The sequence below is a fragment of the Sipha flava genome, unplaced genomic scaffold, assembly GCF_003268045.1.
Source record: "Sipha flava isolate LNK unplaced genomic scaffold, YSA_version1 119_pilon_pilon, whole genome shotgun sequence".
Taxonomy (NCBI): Eukaryota; Metazoa; Arthropoda; class Insecta; order Hemiptera; family Aphididae; genus Sipha; species Sipha flava.
The window spans coordinates 249,421-269,434 of NW_020271745.1; the positions used below are offsets into that span (position 1 = coordinate 249,421).

Here is a 20,014-nt window from a genome sequence, read left to right on the forward strand (position 1 = left end):
TTGCTCGAGACGATTTATTTGATATATTATGCGTTAGTTTAATTCGACCACCCATGAAATACCCGGTGCCTAATCTGAATTCAAGGTGATTCGATTGCATCACCTTGGGCGTACGTGATCGGCACCACCGGGCCGCGGACACCGAAAATGAGGGTGTGCGTGTTTACAAGATAAACGGCATTTTTTATTTTCCGATTGCATAAGACGATGTTGTTCGATCCGACCGGTCGTTATTACTATTACGGATATTTCCGTTGTTCGTGCGCAGAGCACCGAAGAAGGTTTTCGTGAGATTGGAGCGAGCGACGGTTTCTCTTTTTCGGTTGCGCTGCAAGAGGACCACTGCAGCAGTGCTTTCGCGCGTTTCAGATTTTCGGCTCCGCGGCGGGAGGGTTCTTACGTTAAAGCGATGTCTCGTCAACGGAAAAGTAAAAAAAAAAAGAAAAACCGCCGCGCAAAACCGTCCGTTCGGACTTGAATCGCATCGTCGGAGCGGTCGGCGAGCGTTTTGAACGAGATGCGAACGTGTACAACGCGTTTCCGCGCGGACGTTACGACCGTACTTCTTAAGGTACGCATTGTACGTATCGGTCGGATCGTATGAAACGGATCAAATTGTGGTAGTGCGTCCACTGTACCGGTAACAATCATATTGCCCATGCGATGGTCGGTTTTTTTTAGTAACATTCGCATTATCGTAGCGAAATCCGTATGACGTCACCGGCCAGAAAAGTTGCCTCCCTCCGATTAATTTCGTCGGCATTACCGACGGACCGATGCGTGCGATCCGTCCGCTGTCGGTCAGTGGACACACATGTATCAACTTCTTACATTAATAATTCTAAAATCCGTTTCATACGATCCTTCCGATACGTACCTATGGACGCGTACCTTTAACCGCACACCCGTGCGCGTGCTAACCGCGCAGCACTTCGATTTCGTTTTCTTGGCAGGCGCGTAAGAACGTCCGGCGAACGCGGTCGTCACCTCGAAGCCGGGCCAAAATGTTTCACGTAACGGTAGTACACGCGTACGGAACGCAAAAAGAATTCGAAGATTTCGCTCTAGGAGAGGCTCAAAGTTTTTCGAAAAAAAATTATAAAACACACTGTTAACTGTTAAAAAAAAAAAAAAAAAACAACAACACATAACAGGATAGAACACTCAAGTCATGATCGTACGTTAAACGTAAGATATCTTAATAATAATATCATTGAACACGTTTGATGTCGTCACATCGATCAGTCGAATTATTGCTTGTATCGTATTGGCGAGCGATAGATGGTCTAGAAACTTAACGAATTCGTTCCCAAAATAATTTTATTAAATTGTGTTATTTATAGCTTTTACGCTGTAACTCTATTGCGAAACCAACCGAGGTTCTAGGCCAATCTGCGCCACTTGCCTTTAAACCCACCACTCAATCATCATGCTACAATGATATTGTTCCGTGTGCACCCGAAAGACACAAGGGTACACCGCGGTATACGAATAACGAGTGCAGACGCTATTACGGTATAACAGCGATGATGATGATAGTAATAATAATAATAATAATAACGTGGAAATACTATACTCCGCGCAGTGAAAATAACGGTCTGCGTTAGGATCGTGTCCAGAATTGGGGTGTTTTTTCCTCTCGGGTCGCACTTCGACAGATTTCCTATAATCTGCATGGTGAACACATAAATCGTACACCTGGTACGTCGTGCCAAGAAAATTTCGATCGCGTTACGCGAAATGACGAGAGTCTTGTTACGATTGCGTAAAAAAAGTCCCGGGGACTCGACGCTAATGGGGTATAAGCAGTGATGTTCCCAACGACGTTGTCGAGGGTACTACTACTACGCCGTCGAGTGTCCGAACATTTTTACGATTTGGACGGCGGTTACGATGGTTATACGTGTTAACGGTAGATAGAAATGCGTTTTGATTTTTCACAGAAACCGAAATCATTTTAACACCGTCGTAAATGCGTAGTACACCGTCAATAACGGTTTCGCAGCGGTACGCTAACCGTCTGGAGGGGGGGGGGAGGTAGCTAAAAGTCTGTTACGAAACAAGGCCGACATCAAGACCCGTAAGACCGATTACTTCTCCGCGAAGTGTTTGAGACTTACGTAGAGCACATGCGGTGCACCCACGAATTTTCATAACAATGTCAAGATCACGTGTGGCGCATGCTCTACGGGAATATCATTGAGTACACACGCGGCCGTTGCGATGCGTTATTTGCGTAAGGATCGCGCGTGACGAACACCGTCGGGGTAAGCCACTCGGTTTGAAAACAGTGGCGCAATTTTTTTTTGGGAGGAGGGGTAACTCGTGCAATTGCCACGGTCGTCTGGAGTTGTAAATCAAATAAACAAAACGTGCACCAAGTACGAATCGTAATTTTGTTTGACGTCATCCTCCCCGCAATTTGGTAAAACGAGCCGCCGAGTCGGTGATCTGATAAGGATGTCTTTCCTGTTCTAGGGAAAACGCCGTCCACTTGGTTTAGAACCGCTTAAGGATCAAGAACGTCGGCATATCGGCGTGCATAGTTAAACGCGGCCATGTGACTGCCACCGGAAGTGTTTAGAACGGGATAGGGACTATCGCGTTGCGGAAAAGATCCAGGAGGGCCACGAAGGTTGGTCACGTTTTAGTGCGTGCGCGTTTCGACGGTTTATTTTTTATCCGCGGTTGAAAAGTGTGTTTCGGGGGCAAAAAAATAAAAGGATCAGCAGCCCGGTCCGAGCGTGAGCCCCAAACTTTTCACCCGCGTTGCATACATCGCATGACGACGGATCGCGTAAAAGTGTCGTCACGAAACTTTCCAATATCGACGGCCGGTTCGAGGAGTGCTTCCGCAAGTTCAGTAATATTTTCGGTGTACAAAACCTATACATGCTTGTTATACACTCACGTATACATAATTGTTTTTGTTTTTTTTTTTTTTTTTTTTCGATTGCTTCAAACTGTAAGTAACGCGCGGCCAACATACCTAAAGGGTGTGGTCGTTTTCGTGTCCATTACACGAAATGACGCTTATTGATTGTTTTATATTTATATATATCTGCGTGTGTGTGTGTATAGATAAATTCGGTTTTATTTTTTTTTCGCCTCCGACACATTGTAAATGTATAATAATATTGTACGGCGTGCGCGCGCGTCGCACGGAACGTCTAAAAAAAATAAAAAAATTACGCTTCAGCAAACACCCTGTATATATCTGTTTTATACGACGTCGACAACCATCGAAGCATATAATGTACGCGCGTCGCCCATCCCTTGGGATTATATCGATAATAATAATTATTATTGTTGTTGTTGCCGTCCTTGCCGCCCCGACGTGACGGCCAATGACCGGGCCGCCGCCACCGATGATCGCCTTTTCCCGCAGGTCCACCCGTTCGAACGAATAGTTTATGCTATAATGCGGTTTTCACGAATGATTTCGCCGCTTCTTCTAACCCGCGTCGTTTCACGACTAAAACTCTTCTATCGCTACACCTATACCAGGGATGGGCAACTCAAAGTTACTACAGAGCCAATTTTTAGAATATTAAAATTCAGCGGGCCAAAGCATAGGAAAAAAAATTCGTTCAAAATATGAATTTTAATTAACATTTATATACACCGAAATAATAACACACGACAGCACAACATGAATGATACGAAGAAACCGATATAGTTAAATAGTTCGGTTCAAACAGCTATGTTTGAAAGCTATACGTATATACGCATATGCCATTTAGACATTTAACAATGTTTAATACCAGATAATAACTATTATATCGATGTGATAGATGATGTATAGACGATAAACTTTAAAATTGTGTGATGTAATTTGAAACTATAGCACGGGCCAGATAAAAAAGGCTTGCAGGCCGGATGCGGCCCACTGGCTGCCAGTTGCTCACCCCTGACCTATACAGTTTACGGCATTTTTCTCTCTACTTCTCTTTTCGTTCCACTATTCTTTATGACCATCCCTTTCATTCCCCTTTCCCTCTCACCCTACCTAACTGGGGACTGCGGTAATCGTATTTTTTCGTCTAAACGTATTCATGTACCACATAACACAACGTGATGTATGTTCCCCGCGTGAATTGTAATGCACGAGACATCGGCCGCCAAAAATTGTAATATTTTCATTTGAAATGGTGAATGACACCGTTCGGCGGCGGATACGTTACGATAATATCAATATTATATTACAATAATACACACACCGTTCCGCGCGCAGTTTAAACAAGCCGCACTCACAAGGTACGTCGTACACAAATGGGTAATATTGTGGTCGTTTTTTTTTTTTTTAGCCATCGGCGTCGATATAAATACATAGTAACTGCATGCTATAAAAATAGTACCTACACGACCAGAATTTATTTACCTAAGCAGCTCACAAAGCCGAAAATAAGGTTGACGGATAAGTTTAACAATCAGGCAAAACCCCTAAACGGGATAACATTTTATTTTTAATTTGAATTTAAATTTTTATTTTTTTCTAAATAATTACCATCAGAACACCATTATACAAATCAATGGAAATTAATTTGTCCACCTACAATCTGTTTCTGATCGTTGGTTGCTTGATGTTATACAGAGATTATTACTAAATGTACAATTTATACAAATATCGTATAGAGAAATCACTAATTAATTTTTTTTTTTTCAAAAAATATTTTTATTTGTTAAATATGGGAACTGAAATTGGATGAAAACCGACAGTTGGAAAATTTAATAATATGCAATACATACATATCGCTTGTTTGCTATAACAACGGCATAACACAAAAATTGTAATTTTTGAGTTGTTTGCAAATAATAATCATTTTGGTGTTTTTTTTTATACTGCAAGAACGACCTAACTGAACTTATAAAAATTAGCTGCTAAATGGCAGTTGTGACGTTATTGCGTTATTATTGGTTATCCACGTGTTTTATTTCAATACTGTCGTATATCAGTTAGTATTCCGATAAACGTTATTGCTACAAATGTATGAAAATAATATATTTTTTATTTGTTCGAAAAAGTGTATTATTTCGACTCATGATTTTATTGATGAAATAATTGTTATGACTGTTTGCATCAATGGTGTTATAAGGTAAAAACTTCTACTAACTCCTAATTTTATAATAATACAATTTTTGTATACCTATAGGTGAGAATTAAAAGCATGAATATAATACTCTACTTCTAATAAAATAAGTTTTTAATGCAATAAAAACATTAAATATGATTTTATCATCATCTCAGTGTAAATAAAATTTTCAAATTTGTTTTGTTTAAAATTATGTGTTTCATATTATGTTTTTGTTATAGCAAATAAGCGAAAAAAAACTAGTACTTAAATACTGCAATAGTTCGAGACATTCCGATGTTAATTTAAAATTCGAATTATATTTACTTATTCATGGTTTATATGGTCAGAAAAAAAAGATTTAGAATATACGAAAGTATTAAACAATTATACGAGTATGTTATAATTTCTATTTTTTTTAAATTATAGGGGCAAATGTGTATACTATGTATTTACTGGAGTGTATATGTATGGTTGATATATTGTCATTGATTACCCGAAACATTTTATGTAAAATTAAAAACATTTATTTTGGGCTATTATACATTTTTTTATTTTAGTGTAGTACATTAATGGAATAATAGATTAATTTTTTTCAACACGTAAAAAAATGCTACTAAAAATTTTGAAAGCGATCAACTTTGCTGGGATGAGCATTAAATTATAAAACGTCTTAAAATTCACCGCAACCGTACGAACATTTTGAAGTTTATGTTTTAATAATATTGGATATTTGATGAGCATAATGTTTAAAATGTTTTTATACTCTTTATACGATCCAAACTAGAGAAACCATAGTAAAACTAAGTTAAACTATTGTTCATTTAATATTTTTCACTGTTTTAAAACATTAATTTTCTTCTTCTTTGTAATCGACCAACGAGATCATACATTCAAACATATTTCATGCCACTTTACTCTATTAATTGCCAAAACATACTAATTAACATTTAAAACCACCATTTGTCCACTTTTCCTGACTTCGTATTCTCATTTATGTAAGCAGCTGTAGCCCTCTATCCTTGCGGAGCGTTATATTGAAGTTCAACGTATCCACATTAATGTTCCCTATTTTCTCAGTACATGTCCTGCCCAATGGAATCTTCTTCTTTTTATTTTTCTTATTATATTAGGCCTTTGGTAAAGCTGTTAAAGCTCTTTGTTTTTTCGAGTTTTCCATTTTCTTGTGGTTTTATCTAAAAACGGTCCGAAGAGTCTTCTTAATATTTTTCTTTTGAAAATCAATAGTTTGTTTTATTCTGATTTTCGCAATGTCCACTTAATTTCACATTATTAAATTATCACTGGACGCATAAGAGCGTGTAATACATCTGTATTTTGAGGTTCTTCGACATCATTCTCATTTTTAACATTTTATTTAATCCGTATTACATTTATTGCCGGATTGGAGTCTTGTTTTTATTTCGATCGGTTCATAATTTTTTTGTATCAATAACGATCTTAAATAATTTAAATCTTGCACTCTTTTAAACTTTTATTGCTCAAATTTTTGATGTGCATGTGCATGGTCTTCGATATCTCCTCTTCGTACGATTATATACTCTCTTCTATTATGTTTTTTGCATTTTTTTCTAAACCTACTTTCTTGGCTGTATCTAACAATTTTCATGCTTGTTCAATGAGATTTATCTTAATTTCTGTTAGTAAAACTATGTCGTCTGCGTAAGTCAATATTTCTATTATAATTTACGTACTTACTTCAATTACTTAACCGTACTCCGTTAAAAAAACATTAACACACAATAATAGTATTACAATTTCATATTGACAGCTTTATTAAATTTTAATACATTGTATTACATATAAAACAATTCCAGTTAGTTGAAATAATAAGGAAATGTTGCCAGCTGTCACTTGAAAAAATTCGGTTTGTACTTTCTACTGTAGGTATCTTCAATAAAATTTATACGAGCCACGGAATATTTTTCTGCAGTTTATAACCTCAGAATCGGGGCTGAAATTTAAATATTTTTCTATGATAGTCACAATAGTTAGTTATTGTAATGAGTAGGCTTCGGAAGTGGTTGCATTTGGAACTTTTTTTTTATTGTTCAGATTTATTACTAAGTAGATTATAAATTTGTTCCATGTAAGTACGAATTAAAATCTAAATATTTTTAATGCAAATTTATGCAATATTTGGCATTTTTTCGATTTTCTTTATTCATAATACAATTTTAGATACTTTTAAATATTATTCATATGCTTTTATTATTTTTATGCATATGAAAGAGATTAATATATGTCAGAATAAAATTATAGTAATAAATAATAATTTATGGTTTTATCGGAAATATTATTTTATAAGACAATGCACAAATTTTGTTTCCTTAAATCAGAAATCTTTCGAGTTTTGATACTTAAAGGAATCATTAATTATGCATCGCAATCATTTTTTAAGGTAGACACACAAACGTGTATTAAAAATAATATAAAAATTGTTCAAATAAAACGTTTTTTAATGTTGATAACTAGTTTTTTATCAACTGATGTGAATGAACATTTTATAAGTATTAACCATATATTTTTTACTTTATTGTTTTATATATATATATATATGCAATGCCGGAATACCCGTTAGACGGAGGAGGCGCCTCACTCATTTAAGGTGCCCTATGAAAACGGAAAACTATATTTTTTTCTATTTAATAATACTCATATTCTATTTACGAATTTACGGGACAAAAGTCATTATGAAACATAATATATATTAATATGTAAGTGTTATGTGCAGTAATAATAATTAAATTATTTCGAAAAAAAATAGAAATAATATAATAATTAATTAATTTTTCTCGCAAATGTAAAAATTTAATAAACATGATTTTATTTATTAATAATAGTGAGTTATTTTTAAAGCTTTTAATTTTAATTATTGGATAGTAATGTTAAAGATGTACGTAAAAAATAATTTTGTAGGACCCAAAATTTTAATTGCCCAAGGGTCCACAAATGTTTAATCCGGCACTGTATCTATGTATACTCTAAATTGTAAATAAGTCATAAACACTAGTCTAGTCTTACTCATAGTCATCAGTATGAAGAAAAAAGACACGAAGAAAAAAAAATCATATATTCCAGTATTATTTGATTATTGCCTATTATATATAGTATATTCTACATACTATCGGTTTAATTTTTGATATCGTTAAGCAACTGAAAAATTAGTAGTGATTTTATTAGAACATGTCTTATGACTGAAATAATAACCTTTAAATTTATGACAACCTACAATATTTTCCATCGGTGGTTTACGCAAACCATATTTATATCATATTTATATGTATGGAACATGTATTTATAAAATAATTATGCAAATACCGATTAAAATAATCACAGAATTTTAATTAACCATTTCATCTTCAAAAACAACTTAAAGATAACATTATAGCAAATCACTTTCGGTAACATAAATTTTTCCATTCATTAATGATTGATAAAGAAAAAAGTTTTATTTTTTCACCACAGACATTTTACGTTTACGATTCGAATAAAATTATAACTCATAGAATTTGCAAGTGACGAACTACGCTGTGTTAAAGAAGTATTTCAAGGGTGTACTTCATTAATTTCATTATTAAGTTCATTAGATGATTAAAACTACAAAATAATTTTAACTATCAATACTTTTATGGCTAATTCCATAATTAATTATGTATACCAAAAATAACGTGCTGATTGCCTGAAAACGTCATATTAATTACATTTATCATTTTCAAAACGATAAATTACCAGATGTCTGACATTTTTATGCCGTTTTAATTTAGGTCAGGTATTTTATTTATTAGTTTTTATTTATGTTCATTAAACACAATGCCTATATAATTAAAGAATCAAAAAAAATCATTTATAATACGGTTATCATAATCGAAAATCGAAATAAGAGTTTTTTCGTTCATGATTGTTGAGAAACATTTTAAAACTGACTGGGAAAACTTCAAATAGGACATGTTCCTGGTTTTTATAATGAAAATCGTTTAATTATTATTTTTTTTTACATCATCTATAAGATTTAAGATAATTCAATTTTAGACCGTGGAAATGACAAGGAAAATATGGGTTTGAGGGTTTTGAAAAAAAGTTGATAATATGTTTTAGTTATAGTTCTGTAGTTGTTGTATACGGGTTGTGATCAGACTATAGAAACTCAAAAAGGTGAAAACCGATGAAAAAAATTTGGTGTGCGTTGCACGAATAATTTTGCATACGGTTGTATAAATATTGTGACATTAAAACATTAGGAGATAGTTGTTGTTATTATATATTTTTCAATCGTAAGAACTAATTCGGCTTTTGCTCCTAAAAAATTGTCAATAATAATAATAATAACAAAATTGTTCTCATGTTTGTCACATTTTATAGAGTTCAAAAAGAAAATGGGCTCTGTGTGACTTGCACGTTTCTGAACACGAGTTTGTACATCTGATTGATTATGGTTGTTATTATGGTTGTTGTTGTTGTTGTTGGCATACGAATTATATTGTATTTATGGTGTGCAAGAACAAGTCAAAATTGTTCTGGTAATTATGCACAATGGCTGTAAAACGCTTTCAAGGAAACGAACTTCAAAGTTTTTTAAGAAATAAATCGTAATACCTATTGATTTTTCACTTTTCCTAGAAACACGAAACGACCAAACGGACTATTAGGTAACAGAAGCCAGTCTATCCCGTGCACTTATACAGTTCCATGTATACGTATACATTTATATTAGCTCACTGAATGTTTTACGATTATAAAACGTACAGTATATAAGGACGGCGAAGAATGCGATCGAATTCAAACGTTTTTGTTTTTGCCGCTTTAGATCCATTTTCAAATACTCTCGTGTTTACATGGTTTAACCCAAAACGGATTTACCACTCTTGGCTTGCGTGTGTATGTATGTGCGAGCGTGCGCGTACGTGCATGTATACGAGTGTGTGTTTGATACTTTACTGTGTCTTTTCATTGCATGTCTAATGTGCATAAAATGTGCCTACCTTTCGGTGTGCGACTCGCAAAATTATCATAACCCACGGGAGGGAAACGAGAAAGCGGAGCAGTGAAATGGACGAAAAGGTGAAACGCGGAAGGGGTGAATGAAATATTTTTTATTTTATTTTTATTTTTTTATATAATAGCAAACTTTTATTATCCGTCCCGATATTTAACTGTATATATTTGTTATTATTGTTCAGAGGTTTGACATGTTTCGTTTAGGTACATACATATATTGTATGTCGAATTTATGCGTTTCGTATGACATTAAAATAAATCGCTGTAGACTATGTATTACGTACAGATAATAATATAATATTGTTCAAATGTACACATAATCGTTATCATATACATACACACACACACACACACACACTAACACTCCCAAAGTTGTTTTCTAAACTTTTATTTAATATCATGTTGAAATATACGATTAATTGGTGGATACATTTAATAAAATGTCTACAGGAATGTGGTTTGAGTGAAAAAGTACTCGAGTAAAATATCAAACTAAATACAATATATGTTAAAAATATTGAACAATATATAATGAGAATCTTAAATGTAATCATATCTTAAGTAATAAAATAAATAAATGTTATACATATAGTTAAAGTTTATAATGTCTTCGTTGGGTTTAAATAAACTTAATTTTTTTAGAAACAACTGGAAAAAAAAGCTTATATTCTTATGTTGGCTTCCAATTGTACTAATACGAATTATTCGGAAAAAAGTACTAAACGAGTTCTTTTTACTTTTACAGCTGATTTTCTGAATTAATTAATTTGGTTTGGATGTCGGATAAACCATTGACAATATATTATCGATTATAATAATATATAGTTTAAATAATAATTAATACCAGTCACCAACCATATTTTTAATTTCGTTTAAGGTCTTTTGTATAATATTATTTAACACACTGTTGTGTGTACGAATGGTAACAAAACATTTTATTTTTGTAAAAAGAGTTCTTAGAATTTAGTTGACCGTGGCCATTTGAACTATAAATTAAATTGATTTTTTTTTTGAAAAATGTAATTAGTTCGGTATAATCATAGAAGTGTACGAATCGTTTACAATAAGATTGTACGGTTGAGATTTTATTTTTTCAAGATATCATAAATAATTCAAAATCGTAGCGTGCAGAAAACTATTTGCAACGGAGGATAAACCGAAACTAATGTTGTTCGAATAACATATATGACTTCATATTAGTGAACTTTTTTTTTACATAATTGTTCAGTAATATTTATTTTAGCGGCGAAATGCTTTTCGATACAATTCGACAGGATATTTAATAGGGGGAAAAAAATTGAATTTCCTTGCTCGACCTTGAAACGTGGCTTTTTTTAGAACGTTTCGTTACCACATTTTCGTATCCTTACCAATCAACTCTTTTCGTTCGTATCTTTTTAAGTCTTCCTTTTCCTTTGACTTTTCCCCCGCATCCGTATTCAAAACTCGCGATTCGCCGTCCCCTCGCCCGTTCCCGTCACCACGACATAATCATTGTGTTCACCACGACAGGACCTGGTGGGCCCACACACCGCCCACCACTGCCGTCATCCGGGTCGTTTCCTCGCGCACCAGTTCCGGACCTGGTGCCGAGGGGCGGGGGAGGTGCCTACCGTTTCAGACCCATTGCCGGTGTCGAAACGAAAAACGAAACAAAAACATGTTTCGAACGCGTTCGAATCGTCCGGGTCGTTCGTTGGCGCTTTCCCGCGCATTCTCCGAGTTCGCAGAAACGGCTAGTGCTGACCCTGAGAGTGCCCGAGGGTGGTCGATACGCGCGTAGGATCGTGGCCCCGGCGCGGAGGCGGACCATCGGGGGGAGTGGTAGGAGGGCGGAAACTGATAACGGTCGAGGTTCGCGCGCCCCACCCCCCACCGTTAACCTGTAAGCCGTAGCGCGTATACTGACCGTCGTTAGCTGTCGCCGTCGGGCACGCCGAGTATCTCGATGTCCCGCAGCCCGGACATGCGGATGGCCGTCACCAGCTGCGTGGCCCGTTCGCTGTGCTTGACGGACCGCATGATTGGCGGCGTGTTGTCCCTCCAGCCGTGAACCTCCGGGTTGTACGGTTCCAGTGTGTTCACGTAGTCTCGCAGCGCGTACGGCTGCAGTTGCAGCGCGTCCGCGGCGTTGGAGTGCGTTACGTCCGCGTTGCTCACGGCCGCTGCACCGAGCCAGAATTGAATGGAAAAAAAAAAACGAATAAACAAACGAGATTGTGATGAGAAAACGACACGAAAAAAAATAAAATAATTGTAACCGCATCGAGATCACGTGCAGCCGATGCTGTTGGGTCGGATTAACTACGACCGCGATCCGATGTAGCTTATGCGTAACGTCCCTGTCGGAATCGTTCCGTGAACGACGGACTCGGTTGCCGACAAGCGAGGTCTCGCTGCAGGGGTTGATATCGAGTTGTGCTACGCATTAGCTACCGCAAAAATGTACTTTGTCCTCGCGGTCTTGCGGTACATGTCTTACACACGTTTCGATCCCGCCCCGTAACAGGGTTAGGTTTGGTAAGGTTAGGTTAGATTAAGTTCTGCGAGTTGTGTAATGGGTGTGTACGGTTCTTGGTGGGTTACCACGTTCAGTTTGGTCCCCCTCCCCCCCTATTAACTTATGGAGAACAATGGTACTTTCTTTGAAAACAAACCATGAACCAGAGTTCGGAATATTACGGTCGATAAAAAGTCTGCTCTTGTGTACAATTGTGTTTCAGATGCGTCAGATTTCAAATATCTTTTTTATTTTTTACATTGCTATGTATTGTGTTGTAGGCAGAGCTTAAAGTGAGTAGGAACGAAAAGGGACTCAGTCCCTCTATCTGTTACGGAACTTATAAAGCGTCCCCATTAATGTTTCTCCGAAAACTTAACTAAAACGCTAAACTGTTTTATGGAAATATTTACAGACAATAAAACAGTTAAAAATTGATTTTGCGATTAAATTGATGTCACTAGGTGTTAAACAGTATTTTACAAACAAAACTAACTAATATCAAATATAAATTATAAATTATGAATATTTTTTTTAATTATTTTATTTTATTAAATGATATTTACAATAAATTATTTAAAATAGTAAGTAAATAAGTTACAAGTTTGTACATTTTTCGGCATATAAATCGGCATATAGTTTGTGTAGGAAATTGTTCACTAACAACACCTCATATCATATGTATTCGTATACCTATTTATAATTAAAGCCTAGTAATTGTGTAGGAATATATGGAACGCTGAGAATGATTCAATATTGGAGTCCTCCTTGTCCTTTATTGCTACCCTGGTCGTAAGTTTTACGAAACGTTTGAAACCCTCTGCTGCACGAGTCGTATCAAAAACTCGAGGTTATCTTTATCCGAACGTTTTGTACGCATACAAATGAATTAAAATTTATACGCGGAATTCCAAAAGAGAGGGGGGGGAACGAATCGCCACTGGTTTACGGTGCTGAATGCAAATGCGCACGAGAAACTCACCACCTGCAATGGTTGTAGATTCAGTGGACGGAAATAATATTGCAGTTTCTCTTGATGATGATGATGATGATGATGATGATGATAATAACCCCGAACAATGAGAATATTTGTGTAGTACAAAGTTACAATTTGCCATTGTTTCAGTCAGGGCGCATTAAGACGAATTAAAACGTGTGCTACAGCGTAACGGGTTTACGTACGGATTACGAGTGCATAATACAACTTTATGTAAAGGACATATTGTACAGGCGTCTTCATCATTCTCCGAGTAAAAGGATTAAATATATATTTTCTGACTGCTTGTTCAAATGGATATGCACGACGCTGTGAATGTAAATTGAACAATTTTCAACGTTAAACGCTGAAGAGCTGGTGATTTTACGCGGTGAAAGAAGAGGACCGGATGAGTGGATTGTCGGATCTATTTTCCCGAGTAATTGATGTGTATACCGGAAGGTGCACACAAAATCTAAAGAGGAAGTTGGTGAAAAATATACTCCCTCAAAAATTTGTTGACAATCAACACTGATGTTACAACATCTGGACAAGCATAATACCACCGATTCAATTTTTATATTAATAACTATTTTCGTTTGACCAAGTCAGTGTAAAGGCGAAATGAAAATAAACTCGAAAGCGTGCAAAATGTTTTCGGATAAATAAAAATGTCGTGCGCACTTTATCGTAGAATAGAATTATTATAAGTATATTAAAATATATATATGCTATGAATATTAAATATTCTCATAAGCACGGTTTGGTGTTTTACTATTATTTCAAAGTTTAAATGAATTATTATTACCCTCGGAAAACAAGTATGATTTTACTTTAGACTTTGCAATACTCTTTAGAGTTAATTAAAATAAAATAAATCATTGAGTGTATTTCTTAATTGAATTTAGTTTTTATTATATGTTATTATTGACCCTCGGATATGATATTATGTTTTCTTTTTTTTGCTTTCCTAATAAATATAAATTACAGCGTAATTCAAATTTCATATTTTACAAATATTAATCGTTGTGTAAATTATAGTTTCAATATTATAAAGTGTATATTATTCTATTGATTATTGATTTGTTTTTATTTTTTTAATATGAAAACGAATCAAATATTGTTAGATTTAAACGAATTTAGATTACAATTTAAACTAAGTGAAAAATTCTTTGAAATTTTAATTATATAAAAATAAAATTTGACCACGTATTTCAATTTGTAATATTAATTTACAGACCCAATCTCCTGATAAGATAACAGACAAAAAAAAACTTCTAACTGATGGAGGATCAGCGTTGCCATTTTCTAAAATAACTGATTAACAAAAATATAACGCATAAGTCTAAAGTTCATGGGGATTCTGAGGCTGCAGCCACCCTCTATGCAATCTCTAAACAAGAGCTTGGCTTCTGTGGAGAATAAAGTATTCTATAATTTTTTTTCTTCAGAAAATGCAAAGATAATGGTCCAGTAGTTTACGGAATAATTTATTTTACATAGGACACTCATAATGCAATTACATCGGTAAGTGTTTTACGTTAATTCTAATAGCTCTTATTAAGATATGAATTTCGTATTTAACTAGGAAATATGAATAACTACTTCTTTTTTCTTCTTTTATCATATCCATTAAATATGATTGTATTTGATTATGTTAACGCAACCAAGTTACCCGGAAAAATAAGCCCCACCCGCAGACGTTTACCAAATATAAATTGCAAATGTGCGATCCCGGTTTCCCATGGGAAAATTGTGCGTGCGCATTGATTTTTCTTTCTTTTTAAGCGGATAACGGCCATTTGAAGCGTAATCGCTCAGACTGTAGGATGTGCGTTGTTGTTGTACGGGGTATGTCCTCGATTATTTGTTTATCATTATTTATAAGTTTACAACCATTTTATATACACGTTACGATACTGGAGGTAAACAAGGTCAATGACATTTACCCTTGTTGGACAAGAAGAAAAATGGTAATGTGTGCATAACCCTAAAAAATACTCGTATATTGATTAAGACGATGTACATTCACACACGTGCGCGTTCACTCACACACACATACACACACGCGTACACGTACACGTACACACACAGACACGTACATGTACACATACACATACACAAGCCCACACACACGAATACACACGAACGAAAGTATATACACAAGCACACACACACACACACACACACACACACACAAGCACAAACGGTTTTGTCGCCTTCGTAATTTGTTTCGTGGCAGTTGTATGGTCTCTCCTTGTTTTTCTCCCCTTTCAGTGCAACAGACAAATTTTCCGGTTTTTACTCTACCAACACGCAATGAAGTATGGAGAATAATATAATGTCTATATTCATTATTATAATCACATGCGTATTCGAAAATAGTATTCGCGACAGGTCGGAGGAACTTGATTACTAGTGCTCGGATTTTAAAGCAAATTAAATAAAAAAAATGCATAAAATTGTTTTAATAAAGGCAAAAAGAATAAGTACGAATAAAAGCTAACTCGAATCATGAAAACAATTAAATAAAAAAAATGTAATAATTATTTTAGATTGTAAAATGAACTAACGCCACCATATGTGTGGTTAGATTTTCAGTTGTGAAATTGACTATTATCAGACAAAATGTTTTTATACATCGAGAACAAATGCTCTACATCCATTGAAGTGATTGGTGCATGCTCCATACAAGCTGTTTCGTTTAAATAAAACCCATGATAATCAATATTTGATGAATCACCACGCAGTATGTTGTCAATGTCTTATAATTATTTACGGCCCTTGTTTTTTGTCGAAAGAACACCGTTTAATTTACCCGAAATGTTTAACAGTTGAAATGTGGATAGATGTACTGATAACATTACGATTAACCGAACGTTTAAACATTTGATAATCTAACCGATAAACGAAAATAACCTAATAACCGTAGTCACTATTCCGTGTTTGACATAGATCGAGAACTGTATCCACTGTCATACATAACTAAGAAGCATATTTTGAAATTTCTTATCAATTAAATTATATTTTTTTCTTCGTTATTGTAGCACAAAAAACGTATTAAAATTCCACAGCTGGAGTATTAGCGAAAAAGCAATCAAAAATAACATTTGTACAAGCCGAAAGAAGTATATAAAAAAAAAAAAAAATTGGTTCATTTGGAATCGGAATGACACGAAACGAATTCACGTGTAAAAATTAGATTTCTATATCATATCGGAATAAAAAAACATACGCTTTAAAATCCAAACACAATTACGTTGTAATGATAACGAATCGTAATATATACCCGTGTGCGGATAATTCGTCCCGCCCGAAAGTGCGAGTCCGGCGAGTGATTGGTTTTATTATTTTTAATATTTTATTTTTTTTTTATTTTTTTGGATCGTTGTTGCTAGGTTATATAACGATGCGTTCGTATTAAATTATTCAAAACGTATGGTCGATCATATGTTCGCGGTTAGGTTACGTAGAACGAAATACACGGAGTGACCTTCAAAAATGGTGGGAGGGGGAGACAGCGGGTGACCTTGGGAATGGACACCACCGCCGCCGTCGCCACCACCAATCGATCGTTCAACTCGCCGAACACACGAGATATATATATATATATATATATATATGTGTATTAAATAAGTGTACTGCGATTGCATGGCATTTAGGAATGTGGGTCAAAAAGCTACGTGTTCGAAATTATGTTTCAAAAGCGGTACACATATCGTTTCACGGTCATTGTTGTGCGTATATTTTTATTCACGCGATCCTCTCGGAATGCGTTGTCGGCAGGTCTTACCCAAGTTTTCGGGAAGTTCGTTCTGTTGTTTCCAGCAGCAGAATATTTCTGAAATAATCCATCTGAAGAAACTTTTGCTCGAGTTATTCATCACACGGTACCTGACGGATACCGAACAGTACAGAATATTCGCTTCCGTCATAGTCCATCTCGACTGCAACAACACAATACAATATCGCCGGTATTAATATCATATGATTCGATCGACGATGACGACGACGACATTTTAACGCTTTTTTTTTTTTTTTTTTTTCGTACAAACGTTTGCCGGTAACGCGGTAACCAAAGATCGGTTTCGTAACCTGGGTACCGGGTCTCTCCGTAAAACATTAACGACAACTGCCCCTCGGGTTTTACCTATACATTATGCAAGCGTGTGTGTTTGTGTGTGTGTGCGTGTCGCGCGCGCAAACGCTACAAGAACGTTGACTGTTCGTGGAATCGTTCATATCAGTGTCGTGTGTATGTTCGTTAAAATTTCATGATGCGATAATTAGAAAACCTACACACAGCTTAGAAACTTCTCTAAGGCCGCCGTGGTTTCGTATCCGATAACCTTGGGCCGTTAAACTTCATAAGTGCGGTGCGGTGAGCTTCGAAAAACTTTTTCAAAACTTTTCGTAACACATTTAACCACTTCGCGTTTGAACTTGAAAGTTTTATTTACGTCTATGAGCCTACGAAGTGTCGGAAACATGGTTTCACGACGTTTGAAATCTACAGCGAATATTGTTTATAAACATTCCGATGCGAACAAGCGCGTTTGTAATCCATGTTGCGATCGTTACGAACCCATAGGATCGATACTGATATGCTCAAATAAATCAGACGTTCTGCGACTCGCGAATTGCACGGGGCACATCGTTTTTTTGTCCGAGCATGGGGCACGACGTTTACTATTTTTGGCGATCGGTTATTTTTAAGCCGTGATCCACGATCGAAATAAAACTCGACATTCGCGTTTCGATAACATTCAAAACGTACGATCTGTTACGGCGGATACGACGGTGTCGACTCGAAATATTTTAATTAAAAAATGCGATAAATAAGTTCCTCGTGAATTACATTCGAAAAATGAGATAAACTCGTCGTTCTCTTGAAGCATTAACGTTAATTTAAAATAAGTTTTTAAGATGTCGCTTCGAGAAATTTGATTTGAACGGCTGCCACGTGAACCCCGAGTCGCGGCTTGAATGACATTCGGTGCCAAGAGAAAGAGAAATAATATTTTTAGATGTGCTTTAATGTGCGTTTATAATTACGTGTCTCTTAAAATGTCCTCCCGTTCGTAAACACTTCGCTATCGATGGTCCCGATGGAAGAACAACTGTCTATGACTTTCTTTATCATCTTCCATTGTTGGCTATTCGGACGTTATCTTCAGAACGATGACCAAACATCGAGGCAGAGGAAAAATAACAAAAAAAAAAAAAAAAATAAGTATAAAAAAAAATGAGAATACAGTTAAAATAGATGAATAATTAACGTTCACGATTTAATTGTGCATTGCTGTTTTATTTATGACTCGTTCATTGTAAAACAACAAGTAAATCAACGGAAAAAAAATACAGCTATTATATTAAACGAAAAAAAAAGAAGAAAACTGAGTTGTAAATGCATGTAACTATTATTATACATGCACTGGTGACGGCGTTGTCGACGATGTCGTGTCGAACTTTTGACTGACCCAACAAAGGGCGAACCGCGAACACTGAGACCTTAAAACGATAGAGCGCTACCTTTAACAACAATAAATAATCGTAAAAAAATACTGGCGCGACAGTGAGGAGTGAGAGAGAAAACAAAAAATGATTACTTTTTACCCTTACGTGACGTGTCCTCCTTTCGTTTCGTCTCAAGCCGTCATAATAAATAATACATTTTTTTTTCTTTCTAAATTAATTTCATTTCATTTTACCAATCAGGTGGTATGTCTTTAAATCACACATAGATATTATAATATACTGAGAAAACGGAATACAATCGTTTACCGGAAAAAAACAAGTCGAATGTGACTTAACATTTCAATTCGACATAATAGTATGCCCTCTTGTTCTGTTTTACATATTATTACAGAAACAGAAGTATCCGCACACTGAATATACGTATCTACAAATGCTGCAAGATAATTGTGACGTTCGGCACAATATTTGTAGGCGTTAAAATAATTAAAAGTTAAATACTCTTAGTTAACGTACGTGCGCGATCGCGTGTATCTTTATTTAATGCATTTTTGAAATTGTTATTGATTAAAATTGTAGCTTACACTCTAAGCTTATATAAAATTTAATGTGATATATATAAATATTTTTAAATACATAACATAACGTCCATAAAGATTTAACTAAAAAAAATTTGCAAAATAATAAATATGTTTTTATACAATAATTGATAAAAATAAAAAATAAAAAATAGAGAATTATATTCGAATCATTCATAAGAATTGATACAGTAAGAGAAAGCTTAGAGAATAACTGATTCCACTAGACGATTTTGGTTTAATTGTGTAACCGATGTGAAATGATAAATAAATACCGTTAACAAATAATTCGGTTTGATCTTTAATACTATCATTGATTCTATATAATTTTTAAGCTAGAAAAATACATGTATTTCGAATAATTATATGTGGTTGCACATGGAGGTAAATTTTA

At 35.1% G+C, this 20,014-nt stretch overlaps 1 protein-coding gene across 5 annotated transcripts in view; it reads right to left on the bottom strand.

The window, feature by feature from the left end:
* Positions 1-20,014, bottom strand: part of LOC112693908 — a 43,241-nt gene that overhangs the window by 13,975 nt on the left and 9,252 nt on the right. The window contains exons 1-4 of one of the 5 annotated variants that reach the window (XM_025569168.1): positions 18,853-19,055; positions 18,623-18,738; positions 17,361-17,514; positions 12,001-12,256 (exon numbers count right to left, since the gene is read on the bottom strand). In XM_025569168.1, the coding sequence (XP_025424953.1) occupies positions 12,001-12,256; positions 17,361-17,422 (318 nt within the window). In that variant the 5' untranslated portion in view covers positions 17,423-17,514; positions 18,623-18,738; positions 18,853-19,055. Of the gene's footprint in view, positions 1-12,000; positions 12,257-17,360; positions 17,515-17,866; positions 18,397-18,622; positions 19,056-20,014 lie in introns of those variants that run through there. The other 4 variants (XM_025569167.1, XM_025569166.1, XM_025569171.1 and 1 more) reach the window with 4 other exon arrangements.